The 25,000-nt window shown below is 42.1% G+C and overlaps 1 protein-coding gene across 1 annotated transcript in view; it reads right to left on the reverse strand.

Moving 5' to 3' along the window:
• Window positions 1-23,042, reverse strand: part of Fyb1 (FYN binding protein 1) — an 81,755-nt gene extending 58,713 nt beyond the window's left edge. The window contains exon 1 of the mRNA XM_059276246.1: window positions 21,918-23,042. Within this exon, the coding sequence (XP_059132229.1) occupies window positions 21,918-23,019 (1,102 nt within the window). The 5' untranslated portion in view covers window positions 23,020-23,042. The remainder of the gene's footprint in view (window positions 1-21,917) is intronic.
• Window positions 23,043-25,000: the final 1,958 nt, after the last annotated feature.

Raw genomic sequence — 25,000 nt, forward strand, 5'->3', positions numbered from 1 at the left:
CACAAAGCCTAAAACCACAAGATCAATGATAAAATTCTATTTTCCCTGTTTTAATCTGAAGCACTTTTTTTTGTTTGTTTTCAGACATGCCAGGAAGCCAAAAATACTTCTTTCCAGTTTGTTTCAAAGCCTTTGTAGTTAAACATCTCCCTTTAGTAAGCTTTTCAGAATCTCAATGAAGGAAGCTACAAGCTCAAGTAGAAAAGAAAATCAGTAGCTGATATGCTAAGGACAAATGCAGACAAAACTCTTTCTGTATGTGACCATCTCGTGTGTGTGTGTGTGTGTGTGTGTGTGTGTGTGTGTGTGTGTGTGTGTGTGTGTATAGAGGAATACTGATTTCTTTACAGTTACTGCCATATGTGTTGCTTGCTCATTCTTTGGTATGAGCCACTGAGTGCTGGATGACTCTAGAGATAAGCAAGGTTGATCACTAATTTCCCATGAAGGAGAATTGTTGCTAGTCACACCTCTGGTTTGTGGGAGGAGGAAGGAAAGAAACTGTAAGTTAGGAGGAGAGAACAGAGTGCAAATTTACTACATTGACTGTTCAGCCTATATTTTAAGATTTACTTTATTATTTACTCTCTCTCTCTCTCTCTCTCTCTCTCTCTCTCTCTCTCTCTCTGTGTGTGTGTGTGAATGCATGCACATGCATGTGTACGTAATATGATTAGCAAGAAGAGCTGACTTAAGTTGCCACCATTCTGAGATGAGATTGTCTTGTGTGAAATGGAGTAAGTGGGTGTCTGGTGTATGTCATGAGGGGTTTCTTTCCATCTCATTGGGAAACACCCCATTACTTGTGGCTTATAACAAAGATGTGGCTGTGAACATGTATAGGATTGATGTTCTAACTTCACACCAGGCTCAACCCTCTCTCTGCCTCTTACATGCATGGTCCCTGCTGTGTGTGACATTTCTAAGAGGTTTTAGATGACAGTATTCTAACTTCCAGCTCTGTTAGCCTTAAAGGATGCTGGTCAGGGAGGAGTCTCAGACTTCACCTTAGTGAGTCTAATCTATGACAGGACAGTCCCAACTTCTAAGGAAGCGTTCAGAATCCTATATATATGTAGGACAGTAAGTGCTGCTATCTTCCAATGGTAAGAGTTCAAAGAACCTAAAATTCCTGTCATGGACAGAGTTATGATTTACGAAGAATATAGTGTGGCAGTCTAGAATACTGAACAACTCCTTTTGTGTAGGAGATGCAAAGGCATGGAATGCTGCAAGGTCAGGTACATGGGACAGATTAGCATGCTTCAAATATGGCATCCCTTCTATGGGAGCTCACTCTGCTCCACACAGTGGTGTCTTCACACTTGTCCTGGGAGAATCTCAAGTCATGTCAACATCTCTCCTAAGAACAGACATAGAGGGAGCCACACTGCTACTTCTGTGATCAGCATCATTTGCACAGGCAAATCTAGACTTTTTTTTTTCAACATAATATTTTTATTGATTCTCTGGAAATTTCACATCATGCACCCTGATCACACTCACTTCTCAGTCCTTCCACGTCTGTCCTTCATGAACCACCCCTCTCAAAAAAAGTAAAAATAAAAATAAGAACAAAAAATAAGAAAAAAAAAAACAAACAAGTCCAATTTGTGTTACCTATATAGTCACTGGAAGATGGTCAAACTCTCAGTGGCCAGCCCCTTCGGTAGAACTGAGTCCTTCCCCTCCAGCACCCCTGCCGGAAGCCATCAATTGTGGAGGAAGTACTACACTTCTTTTGCTGCCACCTGAGGCCATGATGACGGCCAGGTCTGTGCTGCTCCCATGGGCCAAATCTAGACTCTTAAGTCAACTAAATATTTGAGAACCCTCAGCTCTGGTTGGTCAACACAGCCAGTCTTGACGCCAATTATCATGAGGGGCTTTACATCAGGAGTGGCAATCTTTAAGGTACTACACATTGTTTACCTCTCAAAAGAGTCCCAAAATGTGGGGAAGGAAACGAAGATTGTAACCTCCGAGTTTTTCAGAAGCGAGGCTTGTCGTGAAAGTTAAAAGTAAAAACAAAAATAGCAATACAGCTTCCTGATTTTCTGATTCAAGACTCTGATTCTAGTCTCTTGGTTTGGCTTCCCAAGCCCATTTTAACTGAGGTGGTTCAGGCTGCTGAAGGCAATGGCGCATGGGTGAAACTATGAACAGGTTTTACCTCAAGAGGCAGGCATAGGCTCTGGTAGGCAAGAGGCCCTCCTAATTTCCAGAGTCGGTAGTTAGGATCTCAGTCAGGCATTGCACACCTGTGGAGGAAGGCATCCGCACATCTGTATTTGGCACTTCTGACCTGCAAGAGGTACTCTACCTCTGGACCTTTGGCCCTGAAAATGGAGGAATATAGCTAGTTGATGACTCTCTTTATTTCCAGGCAGTCTGGACTCACACTTAATATTTCAAGCCTTCTTGACTTTAGTAACATTACACAGGCTAGAGGCTAGATACCTGAGGGCAATGGCTAACCTCCCAAATTAGTTGCCTTTGTTGCTACCTTTTTTACAGTGGTGCTCCTGCCCACCCAGGGAGGCTTCTATTTCCTTAGGGGAGCTAACAAACCTAAGAGGTCTATGAACTCACATCTTTTCAATGTACTGAGCTTTAGTTCGGAGAGACTCCTGGGCAGTGGTCTAATTCAACTTTCTCCTTTTGGAAATGAGAAGGTGATTGAAGAAGTTACTTGGTCCCCTATCTCCTGAAATTGATATAATTGGGCCCAGAATGAAATGTCCCTTGATATTAAACCCAATTACATCATCCAGTTTGACAGCGTCAGGCTGATTAGATTCTGTCTGACTGATCATTCTCACGCTGCTGGTTGTGGTAGAACCAGGGCATCATTTAGAAAGAAAGGGGTTTATTTTTTCCTCCCAGTGAGTTTCCAGACCTTGCAATTGCTGCACTTCACGTTTTGAACGTGAAATGTGATATTTGATAGATTTGATTTCGAACTTCAAATCCAGGACATTCTGCTTTGTGAACCTGGTGACCTTGAGGTTGTAAGAGTGTGTGTACACACACACACACACACACACACACACACACACACACACACACACATGCACGCTTTCCCATAAGGTGCCTTGCAGCTCTCCCTCTGAACGAGGCTGCAGAGCAGTCAGCAGCTGCACCAGTGGCCACTTCCTACTTTACACGGTGACATATGTTTACAAGGTTGTTCTCAGCTTCCCCATCTCAAGCAAATTTAAGATTAAGAACAATGACTGCAAGTTCCTTTTTATGTTTCTGCTCGGAACGGTCAGAGGGCTTTCCTAGCAAATTGTAAACCATTTGTCCCTGGTGAACTTGGACCATGAGCATTATCCATTAATCTGCATATTTCTCATGCGTTATTACCCTAGGTTTAGTTCTGAGGGACACTGGTCCTACTGAGGTATTTTTAGAGAGAAAGAAAAAAGGTCTATGGGCAGTTGTGATTTGGAAATTGCTGCAAGACAGCACCTTCACTTTGATTATCATTGGTCTCAGTACAGTTATGGTTTTGTCTGAAATGAAGTCTCCAAAGTCTCCATTAGACAGGATGCCATGGACTTGCTGCGTAGCCCAAGCTGACATTGACCTCACAAGATCCTCCTGCCTCAGGCTCCCAGGTGCTGGTATTACAGGTATGTGCCACACAACGGACCCCTCTGTTGTGTCTTAAAGACCTTATAATAATAATAAAAAAAAAAAAAACAACCAAATTTACCTCAGCTTATCTTGGGATTTTCCAAATGTATTTTTCTTATAGAACATTTATTTGCACAAGTATTCCACAAAAATCTTTAAAAATTTTACTTAACTTTTTGTGTGTGAGGGAGGTATTTTGCCTGCATGTATGTATGTGCACCGCAGGAATGCCTGGTGCCTGTGGAAGTCGGAAGAGGGCATCGAATCCTCCGGAACTGCAGGTATGGATGGCTGTGAGCCAGCATAGGGGTGCTGAGACTCGAACCTGGGCCCTCTGCAATAACAAGTGCTCCAAATTGCTGAGCCACTTCTTTATCTCCCCTCATAAAAATCTTAATTCTGAGATAAGAACTAACATTTTTCAGTGGGTATCATATGTCTTACAGTGTTGTTTTTTTTTTTTTTTAAAAAAAACAACTTATGGGGATGAGGGTTTTTTTTTTTTTTTTTTAAGGACCGGGTATCATAATATAAACCTAGACTCCACAAAAAGGCCTGGAGTTTAGTCTCATTCTAGAACTCATGCATTTGGCTAGGTAAGTCACATGACTTTTGAGCCTTGGTATCTTTGTTGAAAAATGGAGAGACTCGGAAAAGCCTGTGGTATAGCGTGGGCGGGACAGAAGACCAATATCAGTTGTAGACTATCCAAATGCAGTGGAAAACTGTGAGCAATGGTTAAATTTCTGCCTGTGGCGACATGAAGACGAGCAGGAAGTGCCGCCATTGTACTTCATGTAAAGAAGTTCCTTATTAAAGCTTTAAAAGAATGTCATCTTGGAAATTTACCATTAGCTGTATTTAAATAGTTTTTGCCTTAAGATTTTTTTTTCATTTATTACATTTTGTTTTTGAGACAGGATCTAACGTTATAGCCCTGGCTGTGCAGAAATTCTGGGGACTAAAATGGCCTCCCCATCACTGAAATCTACCTGCCTCTGCCTCCTAAGAGCTGGGATTAAAGGCATGGACAACCATGCCTGGCTTGTTCTCACATTTAAAAAAAAAAAAAAAAAAGTAGCCGGGCGGTGGTGGCGTATGCCTTTAATCCCAGCACTCAGGAGGCAGAGCCAAGCAGATGTCTGTGAGTTTGAGGCCAGCCTGGTCTGTAGAGCGAGATCTAGGACAGGCACCAAAACTACACAGAGAAACCCTGTCTCTAAAAAACAAAAACAAACAAAAAAAGTAACTTTTTTGGGTAAGTTTTCTTTTGATTCAATTAAAATGTAATCACGTGATTTCCTCCCTCCTTTTTTTCTGCCTCCTACTTGTCCTATGCATCCTCCCCTCCCAAATTCATAAGCATTCTTTCTTTACCCATTGTTGTTATTGTAGTCATTTTTTTATAGGGACCTAAACATTTCCTGACTGTCCTAGGGATGTCTTTATTTTGATAAATCTAACATCTTATAGAACACACAGAAAATTGGCTAGGTTTTCTTTTCTTTTCTTTTAAATCTCCTTAGCCTTGGCTCAGGTGGAATCGGTTTGTGTGCAGTGTTCTGTATAAATGTACAGTGAATAATATTCTCACACAAGCTACCAAGAGCCTTTGGTAATAGAATAAGAGCCTCTTCAGAGTGCTTCCTATGTGTCGAACACTGTTGTATTCCGCTTAGACAAGTGTTTGCTCACTGGATTTCTCCAAAACCTTATGAAGTAAACGGTATCGTTGCTTTTATTCTAGGTGAGGAAATGGATGTATCAACTTGCCCCATGTCTGACAGCTTCTCAGGGTAGAGTTGGGGTCTTAACCCAAACAGTCTGTCATCTGGCCACTCTGTACTTCTCCCATGAGTTAGCTGAACAGTAGATTCTGTTTGGGTTCCACTTCCGGTTCAAGGAACAGGAGACAGGGTGAGGGGAAAAAAAACAAGGTGAGATCTGAGACCTTCTTTTGCATTTTCAGGAAGTATATACAGAGGGCTTTTCTTTGTAGTGACAACTCAGATCTCACTGCTTCTCCCTTGGAGACTGTAAGGTATGCAAAAGGTCCCCTCCAAGCTCTCTACTCTCCCCAGGCATTTGCGTGGGTATCTCTCTTCTCTCCAGCTCCTTTCCATCATCTCCCCTCCTCCCTCTTTTCTTGGCTGGCATGCCTGTTTAGTCTTTGCACTCAACATAGGCTTCAGTTCCAACAAGAAGGCTTCCCTCCGTTTTCTAGGACTATTTGAGACTTTAAATACTCAATGTCCTGTACTGTTTTTTACTGTAGCCCCATTATGTGGCAGTGGAAATGCCTGTTTATTGATCTGTGGCTCTTATTAGAAGGGGTGTGTTAGGAAGGTAGCCATGCACCCATCCTATCTCCCGTGATTGCTAGGGTCTAGCACAGTGCCTAGCACGTTCTTGGTGCTTAATAGATACTTGTTGCCATCCCATGCTGCATCTTTCCACAGCGGCTTGTCGTGTGGAAAATAATTATTCTTCACATACAGTTTCCTTCTTTCTGATGCATAAATAGGTAGATGCCTTGGACTCCAGGATGCTCTTGGGAGAAGTGAGGATGGTGTTTCTGTTTGAGGACTGCCTCCCTGGCCCTGTTCCGTGTTCGTGTGCCCACCATCCCTCTCCTATCCCTAACTAACGTCATTCTTGTTCCTTTCCTCTCATCCTTATATGTGACAACCTTATATGTGTCACCTTATAGGTGACAACTTGAGAGGGTACCATTTGTTTTCCATTCTTCTTGTTTCTCCCCTTGTTGTAATTTTGCCATCAACCCGTTTACTGACACTATTTTATGGAGGCTCTACTGCTCCACATTTTCCTTATTTTCAATAATTGGGTTTTCTTCCCCAGCACAAATTGAAGCACTTGAATAGATGACACTTTTCATAGACTTGTCTGGAACTGAAGTTGAGTGGAGGCTCACTCGGTGATTCAGATTCATTTGCTCAGGAAAATCTTGGGGGTGGGTAGGGCATGGTTCTAAATCACAGTCGATTTGGTTTATCAGCAGGTACAAATAACACTGTTCAGAATGTAGTGGGATTATTAGAGGGGAAGATAGCAATCCAGCTTTAGGAATGTAGGGACAGAGGCAGCTGGAGGTCGTCTATCATGGCCGTTTCCTAGTGTTCTGAGATGATGGAAGAAATGGTCTAGTATCTGAGCTGCCCTATAGTATAGCCACATGTGAACTATTTTAACTGGTGAGTTTAAATTTTAAAAAAATTTTCAAGGCAGAATTATCTTTTTAGGAAAAAGGAAGCATGCTACACAAAAGCCTAGCTCTATGCAGACCAGTTTGACAAGGTGTGTTGTCAGAGGTCACAGCGTCTGGTTGCATTTTTGGTTCCTGTCACACCCGTATCTAGGAGTGCTTGTACACAGTATCCTTGGTCACAGTGGAAACAAACAGACTATGCACTGGACCGCTGGAAGCATCCTTGGGATGTCTGGCTCTGCTGGGGGCTTGGTGAAGCCCTAGCACGATGCAAGAATGAACACTGCCTGGATTCCTCCCTAATTCTTCAGTTGTAGACTGCTGGATGCCAGCTCTCTGGGACCTAAACCAGGCCAGGATCTACAAGAAGTTCTGAAATGATCTATAAAGTTCTCTAGCACTTAAGCCAGGCCAGGATCTACAAGAAGTTCTGTAACAATTCATACCAAGTACTTGATATATAGGCCCTTTTTTATCCTTATTCTTTACCCTTCAATTCTTATTTGGTCCAAGGTATCCCAGAGGAAAAATGTGGTTTAAAGATAGCTCCAGATAAGCTATTTTTATATTATAAAATATAAAAATCACATGCCATTTAAAGAGAGACTAATTGGAGGTTTACAAAAAGTTTAGATGTTAAGTGTGCATAAGAATCTCCTAAGCCGGGCAGCGGTGGCACATGCCTTTAATCCCAGCACTCGGTAGGCAGAGGCAGGCGGGTATCTGTGAGTTTGAGGCCAGCCTGGTCTACAGAGTCAGATCCAGGACAGGCACCAAAACTATGCGGAGAAACCCTGTCTTGAAAAAAAAAAAAAAGAAGAAGAAGAAGAATCTCCTAGTGGGGCTGGAGAGATGTTCTTTTTGCTGCCCTTCCAGAGGATGTGGGTTCACTTCCCAGAACCCAACAGCAGTTCACAGCAGTCTGTAATTCTAGTTCCAGGGAACCTACCACCACCCTCTTCTGATCTCCATGGGCACCCACCAGACATGCAAGTGGTACACAGACATACATGCAGGTAAAACACCCATATAAAATAAATAAATAAAGTTTAAGCAACAACAAAGCATTTCCCAGGAAAGTCATTAAAAATGGAGATCCTTAGACCCCAGGTAAGGAATTGAGGAAGGCAGCTTCATGGAGTTAGAATAAGAACAGCTGTTTCAGGTTTTGAAAATGCCATCACTATGCTATGGAGGGGGTCTGTGGGTCGCACTGGAGAAGTACTGCCCCCAGGAGCAACTGATACAAACAAAAATCCATGATGGCTACCATGTGAAGTATTTTGAGGTGAGAAATATTAGCTTCCTCTAATGGCAAACTGAATTATATTTAACCATTTACACCGCAAAATTTTGTTCTTAGAAAGAACAGCAAATTATTACAAACTGGTGTTCTAGGCAAATTTTGTGAAAATAGGAGAAAATGAAATCATATTTTCCACAAAAATTATTTAACAGTTAGTTGTCAGATTTTCAAGGTCAATTACAAGTCATCCAAATGAGGGATGGAGCTCGAAACATCCTTCACTGCTATATTTGAGGCAGAACAACAGAATTCTGATACAATGAACAATTCAATTACATTCATCAAAATAGTGTTTGAATTGTTGTCTTTACAAAAGGGTATATTTCCCTTAATAAATCCAGTAATATTATCTGTTTAAATCACTTAAAACTGTTACAGTGTGAACTTTTGAAGACACAGTTAAATGGTTTGTTTTGGTGAGTTCCAACATGAAAACCCTAGACTACTAGACCACACTCACAGATTACAGAGATCCTTCTTTTCTTGCCTTTTTTGAGAAAAAAAAATCCCTTAAGGATTTTCACTTTGGATGACAGTCTGCTTTGGGGAAAAACTAATTTTACATTTCCAGCAGAGGCTAAATATGTTCCTCATATTGAAAACCGAGTTTTCATTTATGCACTTCATTGAATCAAGATGTGGAAGGATTTCCCATCAGTTTGCTAGCATGACATAAAAGTTCTCTTTAAATATGTATGTATTTTTTGATGATTTAGCTTTTCCTCCAATTCCTTTCAATGATATGATAGAGAAAATATTTTCAAGCTAGTCCCTCTCAAAATAAGAGATAAAAAAATCTGTTCTGACCTAGTTGAACACACAATTCTAATATCAAACATTAATTAACCTCTGTCCGATGGATGTCTTTGAATACTGACATATTCATTTCCCCTCTAAATATAAAGTACTTTAAGTAAAATCAACTGTGGCTCCCCTTCAGTTAACGTTGACTTTAGCTACTATGCTGAATTTATACTTTAAATATGGGTCACAGTTAAAATTCGTCTTGAATTTTAACCTGACCTCTGAGATTCCAAGTAATTACTTTTGAAGCCCTTTAAGGAGCATGAAGCTTTTATTGTTGTTGTTTTGTTTTATGAGGGGGGGTCTCTCTCTATATATAGTCCTGATGTTCTAGAACCCATGATGTAGACCAGGCTGGCCTCCAACTCACAGAGATCCATTTGCCTCTGTCCTTCAAGTGCGGGGATTAAAGGCATGCACCATTGTGCCCACACCCAGCGACACAAAGTTCTCTCTTTAGATATTGTCAATTGCTGTGGAAAGGGAAACTGTTTACTATGCCAAGATACTGTTCGTCCTATGACACAGTTCAAGTGAAAACTTTAGACCAGCAAATAGCTTCATCGATGACTGTCTTACCTGTCACTCAGTGCAAACTTTACATTGGTATCTGTACTTGTTCAACACATGAGGAGGCTTCAAATGTCTACTGTTTTTTTCACATTCTGAGAGCCCAAACTTATGTATTGTTTCCCTTCTTTCCACTCTGGGGAAAAAAGCAAAACCTAGGGCCTCATATGTGTTAGGTAAGAAGGTGCTTTATCATTGAGCTGTATCCCTACTTTGAGAGGATTATTTCCCTATAACACATGGAATATTTTTATGCTGTTAATGCTTTAAAAAGTGAAATATCTTACAACTAAAGTTTAGATATCTAATTAAAAATACCTAGTAAAAGTGGCTGGTGGAGCTGTACAGCTGTAGCATAATCTGCTTGTTCTCAGCCTCTAGAAATGACAGGTAAGGTAGATAACTATAAACACATACACATGCATGCTCACACATGCTCACACACACACACACATACACACACACACACACACACACACACCAATTAAGTTGCTACCAATGCTTTGAGTCCGTATGATGTATCTCGATGTACACTAAGTACTTTTCCTATATATTGTTCAACCACCATAATAACTGTATAACACAGAGATTTATACTTAAAGAAGTCAAGTACTCCTCACAGGGTCCAACAGTAAGTGGTCCAGCTTTTGCTGGCACTTGTGTCTCTAGCAACAAAATATCCTAGGGTCTCTCTGATGAAAAATGATTGTGGAAAAAAAATGATTGTAAAATCTGCATCTTCAAAATAAAATGTACACCCTTCTCTATAATACGACTTCCATTTGATAGTTCGATGTTCACAGAACTGTCTACAGGGTCACCTATCAACTGCACAGCTTAGAAAAGTACAGCAACAGGCTTGAAAAAAAATGTTTTCATAGTACCACCTCCATCTTCTCCTTTCATGGTGAGGCACACAAGCATGGGTGTCTATCTGCACCATCAAAGACTGCCAGTGCCTTCCTTCAAACCTGCTTATCTTTGATTCAACTAAAAAGGTATCACCAAAGAAAAGGCACCCTTCATTTCAGGTCAGCTGCCTGGCTTTGTTTCCTATTGGCTCAGGTTTTTTTTTTTTTTTTTTTTTTTTTTTTTAAGTACTATATGAACATAGGTCTCTTTTAAAGATTAGGTGCTTGATATGTGAAAATTCACTGAGGGATAAAATGAATGTTGTTGCCAAATGATGAATTACTAAAAAAAAAAAAAAAAAAAAAAAAAAAAAAAAAAACAAAAAACAAAAAACAAAACTGAGCCAGTACAGTTGGGGTCCTGATCAGAACCACCAGTTTTTTTTTTTTTAAACTCCTTATAGCTCTTTATATTGCTGATGAGTTGGGTCAGTTGGTCAGATGGGAAGACCTCTCCCTAAACAAGGGGATCTCCCAAAGGAATAAAGGTGTGTGTGTGTGTGTGTGTATGTGTGTGTGTTAACAGTTATCAATATAGCTGCACCTCTTAAAATAATATGCAATTATTCTTATTTTCAAGGTCAGTTTTCTTAGCACCTCCATTTATTCCTTTGCTTTGAATGCTGCTTTGAATACCACCAATAACACTAAACACCAGTTTGTTTGTTTGGTTTTTTTTTTGCTGTTGTTTGTTTGATGAATAACCACCATATTGGCCTTGTAAAAATCACTGTACAGGGTAAACCTTAAGACCATTGCATGGTAGAAAGGGTGGAAAATAAAGATGAAGGGACTAAAGAAAAGAGGAAAGGAGAAGGGGAGAGATAGATAAGAGTGTCAAGGGTCCTTGATGGCTGACGTGCTACTCCGCTCTTCCAGGCTGACAGGCAGTTGGAGGTGACAATTCAACCACCAACTATTCAAATGAGAACCATAACTCTCTAAGGGCTCCACCCTCCTTCAGAGAGCTTGGAGCTCTTTGCTGTCTAGAAACTGAAGCATTAATGCTGCTGTAGCCAAGGACTTTTGGGATACTGGTGTTCTGCCACCACAGTGGTCTGAGCAATGCCACCCTAGGTGCTATATATTTGAATAGTACCTTTGTATTCTCCCTAACTAAGCAAATGTTTAAGACCACGCACAAGGCGGTACCTGTTTGCTCAGACACGTTACTCACTCATTTGCGTGTTTTCATGTGAGCACCACCTTCTAGTATCCTGTTTCAGTGTGATTTTGTCATTTCTTTGGTCTGAGAAAAATACCCATGGCTTGGAAACTCTTCCTCTCCCCAGCCACTCATTTCCCTCCTCCGACTGTGACCAGGAACTTGATCTTAATAAGAACTCCAACCCCTGTGTCCACACTAGACCCCCAACCCCTGTGTCCACCCTAGACCTCCAACCCCTGTGTCCACACTAGACCCCCAACCCCTGTGTCCACCCTAGACCTCCAACCCCTGTGTCCACCCTAGACACCCAAACCATGTCCACCCTAGACCCCCAACCTCTGTGTCCACCCTAGACCTCCAACCCCTGTGTCCACCCTAGACCTCTAGCCCCTGTGTCTACCCTAGACCTCCAACCCCTGTGTCCACCCTAGACCTCCAACCCCTGTGTCCACCCTAGACCTCCAACTCCTGTGTCCACCCTAGATACCCAAACCATGTCCACCCTAGACCTCCAACCCCTGTGTCCACCCTAGACCTCCAACCCCTGTGTCCACCCTAGACCTCCAACCCCTGTGCCTACCCTAGACCTCTAAACCCTGTGACCACCCTAGACCTCCAACCCCTGTGACCACACTAGACCTCCAACTCTTGTGCCCACCCTAGACTTCCAACCCCTATGTCCACCCTAGACCTCCAACTCCTGTGTCCATTCTAGATCCCTTGAACTTGGAGTGTGGGGGTCTTTTAAGTGCAACTTAAAGTTAGCATTTGAAAGACTAAAGCCCAATTTTGATGTTTTGTTTGGATGACATGACATGGTTAGACCATTGGCTAGAACCTCAGTCCACCTTTGCGGTCTTTCTCCCGTTAGGGTTTTCTTGTTTTGTTTTTTATCTTTTGTTTTCCATTTAGGGTTCACAGGGACCAGGAAGTCACGCCACAGACATTACTAAGTGGGGGCAACCTTGTTACAGTTTAGCTCAGGAAAGAACCTGATAGCTTTCAAGTCCAGGTCTGGTAGCAGAAAGCTGCTTTCTAGCATTCTTATTTTTTAAGGATGTCTAGTCATTTAGCACTAAAAATATGTAAAAGGATAAAATAACCTGCTTGTTACATCACTTTGGGACAATTCCTATCTGTTCTTGTATTTAGATGAATTACATTCTCCCAGACATGCTCTGTCCATCAGATACTCATTTCTAGTAAAGTAACAAGTACTGATAACAACACAAAATAAAACCACTTCCCCTTGGCCATCCTTTCCCATCTGCTCCTGCTGGGGGAAGAGACCTTGAAGCAAGAAACACCTGCTTGAGTACAAAAAAGACAATACTTGGTGGAAGGGTTTGGACGGTAGGCAGTTGAAATGCTCTGAATAAGAAAACGGAAGGAAGATTTTTCTTTTTCTTTGCTGTTGAAAAGAATGGGTCAAGAAGACGCAGAAAAGGAAAAAGAGGCGAGCCACAGAAAGAGATCAAAGACTGTGTTCTAAACCCCTTAGCTGCCTGTGAAGAACAAAGGGAGACACTGTCCCATTCATGTTTATGTCGACCGTTAATGCCTCTGGTTCCTGAAGCCTTCCGTACAATCTGTCCTGCATGCAATTGCTTGCAATAATTAGGCTGCAGTGGAAACTGAGGAATCTGCCTGCACTCTTGCTTTGTTAGGGCAGCATACAACGTGGGACAAGGGTGGAAGAGATGATCTCTAAATCTATCCGAATTAGGAGAAGCGGGAGGCAGAAGCTGGAATCGTCCTTGAGAAACAGGGCCTCTTCCTCATTCATGAATCAACACAGAGCAGTAGATATTTCTATAAACGTCCAGCTGGTGCTTGGCATTCATTTATTCTGATTTTTAGGAGTGCAGGAACACAACTAAAACTTTGGCCTTTTATATTTACAAATCAATGAACAAAATTCCCTGATTCCTCAGTGAGGAACTCGGCAATCTGTTTAGCTTTCACATCTCCACAAAATTCAGTCATGGTGACCAGAGTTCAGCTCTCAGCACCTAGTTGGGTGGCCCACAAAGGCCTGTTGTTCAGCTCCAAGGGATCTGACGCCCTATTCTGGCCTCCACAGACACACATGTGTGCACACACTCACACTGAGTCACGTGTTCATGCACGAGCTCACGTGCACACATATATAAAATAAAGTGAAATCTCTTTTAAAAAGAAAGAAAAATGATCAAGGAATAAGTCATGGTCATAGTTATTTGTGTGGAAATAAAGGCATGCATGCATACAAATGCTTGTGTGTGTGTATGGTGTGTGTGTGTATGTGCATGCATATGTGTGTACATGTGTGTGGATGAACTAGAAGCTAGCATCTGGACAGCAGGCAGAAGCAGAATTCCTGGAGAAGCTTCCATCTAGATCCTCAGTAACCGAAGTCACATGTGGTAGCTCACCTTCAAGGCGACAACTTGGGAGAGAGCTAGGAGTTACTGCAAGACAGCAAGTCAGCCACTGAGAAGAAACAGGGCCTCTTCCTCATTCATGAATCAACTCCTTTTGCCACTTAACCTAGGGTTCTTTCTCCTTCTGGTATAGTCGAGCACCATCTATTGAGTATAAAGTGAGCAGATCTAGGTCTGCTTTGGAGGTTGGCAATGTTTATCTGTCTGGCCTTCATTGTTTATTTGGACAGGAACTTTTTAGTGCCTGGTCATACTAGTCATGTTGTCACACAGGTTGATTTTGAAAATCCATTGAGCCTGCCTCACTCTCCTGAGAATGAAAAGAAAGTTAGGTCAACAGTTGAGAGTGGCTAAGCTAGGCACGATGGCGCACACCTTTAATCCCAGCGCTCGGGAGGTAGAGGCAACAGGATCTCTGTGAGTTCGAGGCCAGCCTGGTCTATGTAGTGAGCTCTAGGACAGCCAGGACCACATAGAGAGACTCTGTCTCACGACGAATTGAGAGTAGTGTTCTGTGTGTCTCTCTCACCCGCCCTGTGCCACCCGCAGAGAAACATGCAGAGTTGCCAGGAGAGCTGAAGGGCCGTTGTGTGCCTCAGTGCAGCTGCAGACACATGGCTGCTGCCTTCATTCAGCACAGTGGCTGATTGGACAGTGCAGCTCCTTTCTCTGGGGTAAGAAAAACCTCACATGGTTTGGGGTTCAGATTTTTTTTTTTTTCTGTAGCCAGATGTCGCCTGTTCGGTTACATTCTGCTGATAGTATCTATTGCTACCGGGGGCTCAAGATGGGGTTTTCCACCTTTGACATGCCAGACAGAGTTAAACATCATCTCCTCTTCCCCTTTGAAGACAATTAAAACAGAATAGAAAAATGTTTCTTTTCTATTTACCAGCAGTTAAGATAACAGATTCTCCAAACTTTTTGGACTTTTTTCTTCATTTCTCATATATTGGAAAAAATACAAAATCTAGTGTTCTAGAAGGTTCCCGGAACTTTGGAGACATGGTATAATTATCATGTTTATGCTTTCTATGAAGGAATAGAAAATTTCCAAAGAATTTTGAGAAATCAGGTAGCTGGATTTCTGTTCCTGGGGCATACTTTGGTTCTTCCAACAGCTGCAGTTAATCATTCTTTTTTAGAAGCCAATTTTATTTTGTTCTTAAAATACAAAGCATATGCACCAAGACATGCTCTTGGCCCATGAATCCATCATCTCAGAAATAGTTTCAACCAAGGCAGAGAGACAAAGGAGCCTTTAATACCATTTACATAGAGTCTAAAAGTCGAACTCTACTTGCAAAGCTTTGTTTCACTTGGCATGGAGATTGTTTTAGCCAATTGTATGATAGACGCTATCTCCCATCCAGAGATTATGTAACACACACATCTGTCTGGGAATCCTAGCTGGTTGTTTTAGTTGACTTGGGGACATACATCAAAACTAAGTTGGGAAGAGCTTTTTGTATTTCATTATCCAATTCATACTCTGCTTTTGTCAGCTTTGGAGATTAAAAGTAGAACCTCCCTTACGCTGGGCTAACAGTCTCCCTCTGAGCCATATCTATAGTCACTTCCATGCCTGGCTGAGTTTGTATTTGATTTTTGAAATTCCTTCTCAATTTTCTGCCTTTCATGAGAAAATTGAAATTTCACTTTAATGCTTTTGAAATTTTAGGGATGACATGAATTTGATCAAACCTGGAATAGACTAAGAATCATCTCATAATATATTTCACACTTTGAAGGTAAGACAGCTGTTGGAAAACCATTCACTTATGTCACAACTGGTCAATGTTTTGGACATTTCACAAATGTGATTAATGTTGATATAATGCCATAATGTTGATATTTTGGTACTATTTCCATATATCATTAAAGCTTGTAAAAACACCAATTTCAGCCTTTTGACCACAGGAAAAGGTTTTACAATGGAAAATCATGGCATATTGCCATAAATTTTTTTAGGAATTTCTTTTTCACAAATGAGAAAAGTGATAGTCTCTTCCATACAGGGTAGCTATCACGCTAAGAAAACTTCTCTGTAAATCCATGGGCATGTGTGGACTATTGAGCTAAGACACTGTTAGAAGAATAACTGAGATGTGAGTGGGAAGAATTCTGAAGATCAAATTCAGGACCAAACAAAGAACCAGGGACCTAAGTATACCAATAATGAGGTGGTCTAGATGCCAAAGGAAACGACTTTGCTGTCCCCACAAGTGGCTCTCTTTTTTTTCTTGCTCACGTTGTTAACTCCTATTGTAATTGTTTTCCTCAAAGTCTAAACTGGTTTGTGGGTAGGATGAGGACCTTTCTCAAAGCATTTGCAGGATGGTAGTGGGTACTGGGAGTATTGTCTGAGTGTCCTTGGTCAGTGAGAGTAATCTGTAGGGTATGATATCAGGCTCCAGGTAAGCACTGATAGTTTCCTTTCTGCCTGTTTAACTCATGAAGGGGTGGGTTACTGATCCCTTTGGATATGTTACTGATTCCTAAAGTAAAGTATTTTTAGCTGGTACTAAATGGTGAGGGAGGGGAGCTACAGGATATCTCTCCTCTAATTCTCAAATAAAAAATAGCAAAAACAAAGTAAGAAAGACATACCAAATTACCAGTTAGCCACCTTAGAAGGAAGGATAAATAACCTAATACACAAACTTTAAGAAGTTGTTGAGTAAGGAAAGAAATGGAGAGTTCTCACACAAGAGAAGGCAAGCAAAGCCCTTGACCTGTTTCTCCAGGCCCAGAAGCATCATTGTGTAGGTGGAAGACAGTGATTCTAGAAAAACTTGTGAATTCTCACTAGCACATTCCGCTTCAGAAGTAGACTGAGGGGTAACCAAATAGCCTGGGCAAGGTCAAGAGAAATCCTCAACAGAGAGGTCCTAAATACCACAAAAGGACCAGTGGCTAATGCTGGCCTTGTAATGCCTGGGACAGAGCACCGAACTCAGAACATCAGAATCTGGGTCCCCAGCAAGGGCTATCCTCAAATCCCAAACAGTTTTCAAAAACTATGGAGAACCAGCCTTTAAAGCAATGCTTAGACCTCACACCATAGTTTGAGGGGGAGAACAGATTTACCACCCTGGATTAGAGTTTCTAGATGCTCACGTCATGCATCTGCCAAACCAGAAGTAATGGTGTGATCCCTGTGTATATGGAAATGAAGATCTCCGGAAGAGCCGGAGAAGAACAGAGGGCCAGCATCTCTCAGGAAATAACTGATATCAAATGACAGACAGACATAGCGTTGCTAAATATTTATACTTCCAGGGCAAAGATTTCTCTGAGAATTCTGACAGAAAACGAGTAATTTTCAAGGGAGTACATTCAGGATAGCCTCAGACTTTCCCACAGTGAAATTTGCTGGCAGAAATAGAAAATAGAGACTGTGTAAATACTTGTTGAAATGATGAGAGGTTGGATTTTACAAAGCCCAATAATGCTGTTGGGATATAAACCTTCTTGGGGTGATTTACTCAAGAGAACTGGATTTATTAGTGAGAGAAGACCAAGAATAGGGTAGCTCAGATCTGATCAAGGACTTGCACATTGACGGGAGCCTTTCCAAGACATTTATACTAAGGGGTTAAACCCAGGTGAGCTGACTGATTAGTTAATGGTAAATGGTTCCTAATGGGTTGCAACCCGGAATGGTAGGAAGGACCAGAAATATTTGGAAAGACAGATTTCCCAGAGTCAAGAAAGGTGAGAGAATTGAAGTTAAGCCTAGGCTCTGGTCTCAAAGTGCACAGACATCTAGATTGTGAGAGCCTAGCTCAATCTGGAGAAGGCCTCATTGCCTCTTGAGGCTGAACCACCCAGTTGAGTGAGTTCTGGTTCATGTACACACTGGACACACATCCAGGGTTAGTGTCCTGAGATATTCCAATGAGACATCTTTGGATTTACTCTAGATAAACCTCATTCTTAACTTCCAGGTATACAGTGCTATTGCTAACTGTGGAGAAACTTGGCTGTATGGAAAACTATTTGCCCTCAAATCTTTAAGATACATTTGAGCCTTGAATTCCTGTTCTTATAATGGCCTGCAGCAATAATGTGGGAAATACTGCTACACACTGAGATAAATCACTTTTCAGTATATAAAAAACCCAATAAGATCATATTACAAAAGTATATGTGAAAGGAAAATGATGGACCACAAGGAGGTGGTAATAACTCTGGGAACTGTGAAGGAAAGTCTCACTCTCTCCTAGAAATAGGTCATTTGCTGTTGACATAGTCCTTTGCTTTTCCCCCTTAGGGTGCTAAGGGTGGGGACTCTCCAGCTGAACTCTGCTCCAATCACAGCTCAAGTTCTTTTCAAGTTCTTTTTTAAGGCTTATTTATTTCATTTTATGAGTGGTTGCCTTCATATATGTCTGTGTATTACATGTATGCCTGGTGCCCATGGGGCTCAGAAGAGGGAGTACAGTTCCTTGGAACTGGAGTGACAGATGGTTGGAGCTGCCAAGTGAGTGCTGGGAACCAAACCCAGGTCTTCTGCAAGAGCAGTACGTATTCATAACCCCTGAGCTATCTCTCTATTCTCCACCCCAACTCTTCTTGATGTCAAGTTCCTGTCAGCTGGATTAGTTGGAGCATGCGTACAAATGAGGAGGGGGGCACATTATTCTAATAGCCTTTGGTTAATGCTGGCCCCAGATTCATTCCTGTAACTGTTAAGGTACTTAATTATTTCCATAGTTAACACACAGAACAGTTAGTGTTTCTTTCTAGTGTTACAAGAACAAGAGAGAGGGCCGAACTGAATGCTTCCTAGTAGGTTTTCACTACCTCCTACATATGATCCAACAGTTAGGCCTGGTGGGGTATTTAAGAACCCAGACATTATGGTGAATAGTACCAGAACCCCGAGAATGAAGTTTTTGAAGGGAGTCAAAAGAAAGGTGAGTGTAGAGAACATTTTGACGTTTCAATTAAAAAAATGTTTACCTTTTTGTAGTTATAAATGGTTCTAGGGTCGGTAAAGTTGGAGGAACCAAAAATGTTATTAGCTCCACATTCAGAAAACAATGTGATATATGCATGTTGACAGTTTACAGGTGAGACACTGAAAAGATCTCTTCAGGGTGGACACTTTGTGTAAAATTCATTTTGTGTCAGAGCTCCATTTAATTGAATGTACGGACAATCTGCTAAAGTAATTAGTAAACTATAGAGAGTATTGTAATTTAATACTGAAAAGCTGGGGGCAACTAACTTCATATTAGTATACCTCTGTGGGAGTATAAGCATAGGAAAGTGATGAAAATTCATGTTTTCTGTTCTACAAATGAGAGAAGAATGGTAAACAAACTGATTTCTACTTTAATGGTGCTCACAGTTTTATTAATAATAATTTTTAAAAGACATGTTTTAATCAAAAGACAGAGCAAAAAACAGGAATGCAGAGTCTTTGGGTACCATTTGTGCCTTGATTCATTATTTCAAGGGGTTTTATGTTTCATGAAAGGCAGCCAGCATGGGAACTGGGACAGGGGTGGGCATATAGTCTATGGAATCAGAGACATGAAAACCAGTCGTGGCCCTGCTTAAGTAAGATACAATTTGGGCAAATTCCCTAATTATACTGGGATATAATTCCATTTCATTGCTTGCAAAGAATAAATAGAGTAGGATTGTATAATGTTATATAAAAAGTCCTCTATAAATTATAAATATTTATCTGGATATAAAGTAGAAAATGAGTAATGAAGCAGGAAGTAGGAAAGAGTATTAGCCATTTAAAAGCCAACTGAACAATTACTTAGAATTTTGCTAATTTGAAAACTATTGTGATTACTTTTGGCAACAATAAAAAATGATCTACTTAGAGTAAGTCTTTATGGTCACTGCAAAGCATTTTACTCCAATCAGTATCCTTACAACCTAGTAGGACTGAAAAAAAATATCATCATTGGTAAACATCTGGTAAACCTCATCTTTTTCAAAGCATACAATCTCTTTTCTTTCCCACCTTATCACAAGCAAATGGCTAATATTCTGAATTGTCCCAGGCAGCAAAGACTTTATCCCAAGTTTCTTCAGTGTGAAACCTCACATCTAGCCAGGGGTGTTTGTCATGGGTATTTGTCAGAGCTGGAGAAAAAGCTGCGAACGCAAAAAAAACCTTGGTGGCTATAGCAGACATCTGGAAATTTCCCTGCAAGCTGCCATTCTGGGTTGGAGAATACACATTACATTGGGTGAATTTTAGTTAGTCAAGATGGGAACTACTTTTTATAGACAAACTGCCCTTGAGGAGACCAGTCTTGGGCTAATAGCCATGGGAGCCTGGCTCTGTGATCTTTCTCCACCTCTAGTAGAATCGGATGCCTTCTCTTGGCCTTAGCAAGAGCAGGTAGCACAATCTGAGGGTCATAACAGCCTAGTGCCACCTAGACTTTTACCTCCTGTTCTTTCTACCAGGCAGAGGGAGCCTGTGGGAAGATCATTCAGAGACAGTAGTTATGATTAAACCTGCTTTAATCAGACTAGATTTAAAAAAAAAAAAAAAAAAAATTTTGCCGGGCGGTGGTGGCGCACGCCTTTAATCCCAGCACTTGGGAGGCAGAGCCAGGCGGATCTCTGTGAGTTCAAGGCCAGCCTGGACTACCAAGTGAGTCCCAGGAAAGGCGCAAAGCTACACAGAGAAACCCTGTCTCGAAAAAACCAAAAAAAAAAAAAAACCAAAAAAAAAAAAAAAAAATTGAAGTGGAATCTCAACTAGCTCAGGCTGGCTTCAAACTCTCTAAGGTAGTCCCAAGACTTTGAACTTCTGATCTGCCTGCCCTCACCTCCCAACTCCCGAGTCACGGGCCTATCCCACCACACACAGATTTAGATGATAATTTGATTTGGGAAAGCATATGACTTGCAGTGGCATGATGACTTGTAAGTATCATTCATTTTCCATCTTACAAGGGACAGTAGTTGTGCGCAATTTGCTAGGATATTAATCACTGCAGGCGTGAGTGAGCCCTTATCATGACACAGGGCGACAAGTATTTACTGCAACGTTCAGAATCAAATTCGACCCACACACCATAATATTGCAGTGACATCTTGGGAAGAAAATTGGACCCGTCTTCTAGAGGAACAACAAAACACCCTTTGTCTATCCTCATTTTCTTCCTACGTATGCCAATGCCTTTATAAACTGCAACCGTAGAGACATTTTTGGGAAATTAAAAAACAGCTAAAATACAAAATATGAAATACTATCTCCTAAAAACTCTCCTACTTGAATCTTGGGTTTAGGGAACGTGGTAAACAGTATTTGCAGCATTGACCTTTTGACCTGAATAAGGGGCTGCTGCTCTGTTGTAGGAAGTGGCTTTATGTACAAAATGTCATTCGCCTAGTCCATTGTGACAGTCAAAAATGCCTCCAGACAATGCATACATCCTTTGGTCATCAACTTTGACCCCTTCTAGAATACTGACTTAGAAGTCTGCCCCCTTCTCTCTTTGGCTGTTGGTGGGCAGCACATCTTTCTCAATCCATAGAAATGAAACACAACCAAGGGAGTAAATACAACAGTTATCCTTAAGCAAAACCTCTTATGGGTCAAATAGATGTATTTCTTTCCCATTGTCCCCCTTAGTAGGTCAGTTCTCCCCTCACCCCCCACACAAGGCACTTTCTCAGAGACTACTCAAATAGAACTTGGATTTTCTACTTTCTCAGACCTCCTACACAAAGAGAAAAAAACACCGAAGGAGAGCTGACCCTATACTCACATGGATATCAGTTACGCAACCATTCCCCGCTCTAAAGTTTCTCCTAAAAGCTGCAACACTCTCTGCCGTGAGCAAACCACAGTTACTAGCAATGAGAAATAACTCACTGTTTGCAGAGTCAGCTTTTCGGAATCTGGTCAGGTCAACGTTGGGTGGTCTGCTGGGCTTGGGTGGAGGCGGACCCAAGACCGACAGGGGAGGCAAAGGCTTCTGCTTGGGGGCTGCGGAATTCTTGTCTCCCTTTTCCTTCTCCTGACTTGGGCCCCATGGTGTCCCCGCTGTCAGCTTGGAAGGGGTCTTAGGGAATCTGGCTGGCTCCTCCTGATTCATTTTACTCAGAAAGATGTTCTTTGTCACATCTGTTTTCCTATCTTCTTTTTTCTCCTCAGAGTTTCTGGAGAGCCCCGGGCTTCCCCTGTTTGCAGCAGGTTTCAGAACCACTCCAGCAAAGGGCGAACTTGATGCTCCACTGTCTTTGTCCTCTGGGTCTTCCCTAGCTGGTTTGAAAGGGCCACCCTTGCACTTGGCTCCTAGTGGCCCTGGGGATCCTTTCTGGACAGCCACATTCTTAGAGGTGCTCTCCTCTTCCTGGGAGTCCTCCGTACTCAGGGATGGCTTCTGGCCGAAGGTGTGTTTGGGAAATCGAGGTTTGGGGTCAGCGTCTTGTGCTGCTGGCATGAACTTACTCTTAGCTCCGGCCACCTTGGAGAACCCTGGCTTTAGATCGTTTTCTGGGACTGGGGGAGTAGGTCCTGGCTTTGGTCCTGGCGTCTTTAAGTCAGACTCTTGGTTCAAATTGTGAAGCTTATTCCCAGAAGGCCGTAAAAATGCCGGTTTGGGATCTTCTTTAGTCAAGCTGGTAGGTTTGGGGCTTACAGGTTTCAGAAACCCTGCTTTGACCTCAGGGTCTCTGGAAGCCGAGTTTGGCTGTGTTCCAAACCTTTGGTTCACTCCACTAGGTTTTAAAAATGGGGGTTTGGGATCCTTGTCAGACTTATCCTCATAGATAGGTTTCACGGCCAAGGGTGGTTTTGTGGTCCCAAATTTAGGCGTGTTGCTGGGTCCTGCGGGAGGGCTGGCATTTCCTTGGTTGTCAAATAAATTCTTTCTTGCTTGTATTCCCGTAGGCGCGTTTTGTCCAACTTTGAAGGGCCTGCTGTTGATAGAGACCTCCTCTGTCGGGTTATTCCCCGTGTTGAACTTCGCCATGAGGGACTTCACATCTGTTCTTCCATCCTACAAGCACAGGGAACAACAACAACAAAACAAGCCAGCTGAGAGCCAGAAGTCTCCCGTGCACTTTAAAATACTATACCTTCAAGGGCTTCCTGATCTGCGGCCAGGGTGCTGGGGCGCCGGAGTGCCGCTGATTGGCTGACCAGCTATTGTAACACTTAAGTTCCTCTATGGCAAAATAAGTTGTGAGGGTTTCTTGAAAAGGGAGGGCTATGGCTGTTCATAAACTTCTGTTTGTCACACAGACACTCACTCATTAATCTCGAGACCCTTTCTCTGTCCCCTCGCCGTCTGCCTGTCTTGTTGGATTTGCTCTCACTCGGTATTTCTCTAGAGTTTTGCTTCATTTGAAAACACATGGAGGTGACCAACAGATGAATTCTCCCATATTTTACAACTGAGACTCATGTGGAAACTGGACTTAAAAAATGAAAGTAGACTCTGTAAACTTAGGCTGGATGCTCGTAGCCAGCAAAGCAGTGCTCAGCATCGCTGTGACAGGTGAGCGCTTTCCTGTTCCTGTTGCATTTAAAAATCTGTTTGCTGTCAGGGAGATGTCACAGAACATCCCAGCCCTTCTAAAACTAACGAATGAGGTTTCCTTATTATTATAAATACAGAGTGCTACTGTTTGACTGTATGCAGACTAACGGGCCGTGAGGAGGAAGCACAGGCTAGCATAGGGAGGGCAATAGACCCGCAGCAGGGACTGGCTGGCAAGTCTCATTTCCACATCTTTCTCTCAGTCTTGTCTCTTCCATAATGACTTTTATCAGTCCCCTGAGGTCCTGCCTCATCTGCCCTCCTCAGGAGAATTAGGAAATTACTCAGCAAAGACAGCAGACATTCACCTTCTTTTGTTAATATAGTCTAGTTTAACCTGGGAGAATTAATGGTGTGTTTGCTTTTTCGAAAACCAAGGAGTTTGCCAGGTGGTGGTGGCGGCACATGCCTTTAACCCCAGCACTTGGGAGGCAGAGGCAGGTGGATCTCTGCGAGTTCAAGGCCAGCCTGGGCTACAGAGTGAGTTCCAGGAAAGACGCAAAGCTACACAGAGAAACCCTGTCTCAAAAAAAAACAAAAAACAAAACCAAACCAAAAAAATCAAGGAGTTTGATCTGGGGATATGAGATCATATCCCCAGTTGAGAGGGTACCTGCCTAGCATGCATGAAGCCCTGGCTCAGATGCTTAGCATGAAATAAATCAGGTGTGGTGGTACACTCTACAATGCCAGCATTTACGAGGCAGAGACAGGGAGATGAGAAGTTTATGAAGGTTAAGGCCATCCTTGGCTACACAGCAAGATAAGTCTGGGCTATATGACTCCTGCCTCCAAACAACATCAACAACAACAACAACAAAAACAACAACCACAACAACAAAGTTAAAAAGCAGGAAGAACCTCCAGGCTCAGGGCTCTGAAGCTTTTTACAGACAAAGAGAAAGCAGTTTGAAATACTAGACAGAAGATGTAGCTCAGTGATGGTGCAGGTGCTCAGCACAAGCAAGGTTCTGAGTTCAGTCCTCAGTGCACAGTGCACACGCACACACGCACATACATATGCACACATGCACACTTACCAAAGTCTGCTTTCTCGTTGGAAGGAAGTTTATTTCTGAGAAAGAATTTGTTTGATTTTGCACTTCTGTAGTGGTATAATTTATATTCTTTATGTATAATTTTGTTAAAGTTTATAAAAACAAGGTGGAATAGTAAAGTAATGAAGGACGTAGGCTTGAGAGCCAGGTGACAAGGAATACTGATGAGCTCTCTTATCTCCTCCATGCAGATAATGTCATGGTTCTGCTCTGAGGTACATTAAACAAGTCCACAGTACAGGCATGGGGTAGAGAGCTTTAGAGAGCACCAGCACACCAGAGGGCTTCCTGTTTTTGTGTAAAGAAGAAACCTTACTGATCATCTATTCTTTCTCCTCATTCAACTGCTGGGG

Source organism: Peromyscus eremicus, chromosome 11, assembly GCF_949786415.1.
Source record: "Peromyscus eremicus chromosome 11, PerEre_H2_v1, whole genome shotgun sequence".
Taxonomy (NCBI): domain Eukaryota; kingdom Metazoa; phylum Chordata; class Mammalia; order Rodentia; family Cricetidae; genus Peromyscus; species Peromyscus eremicus.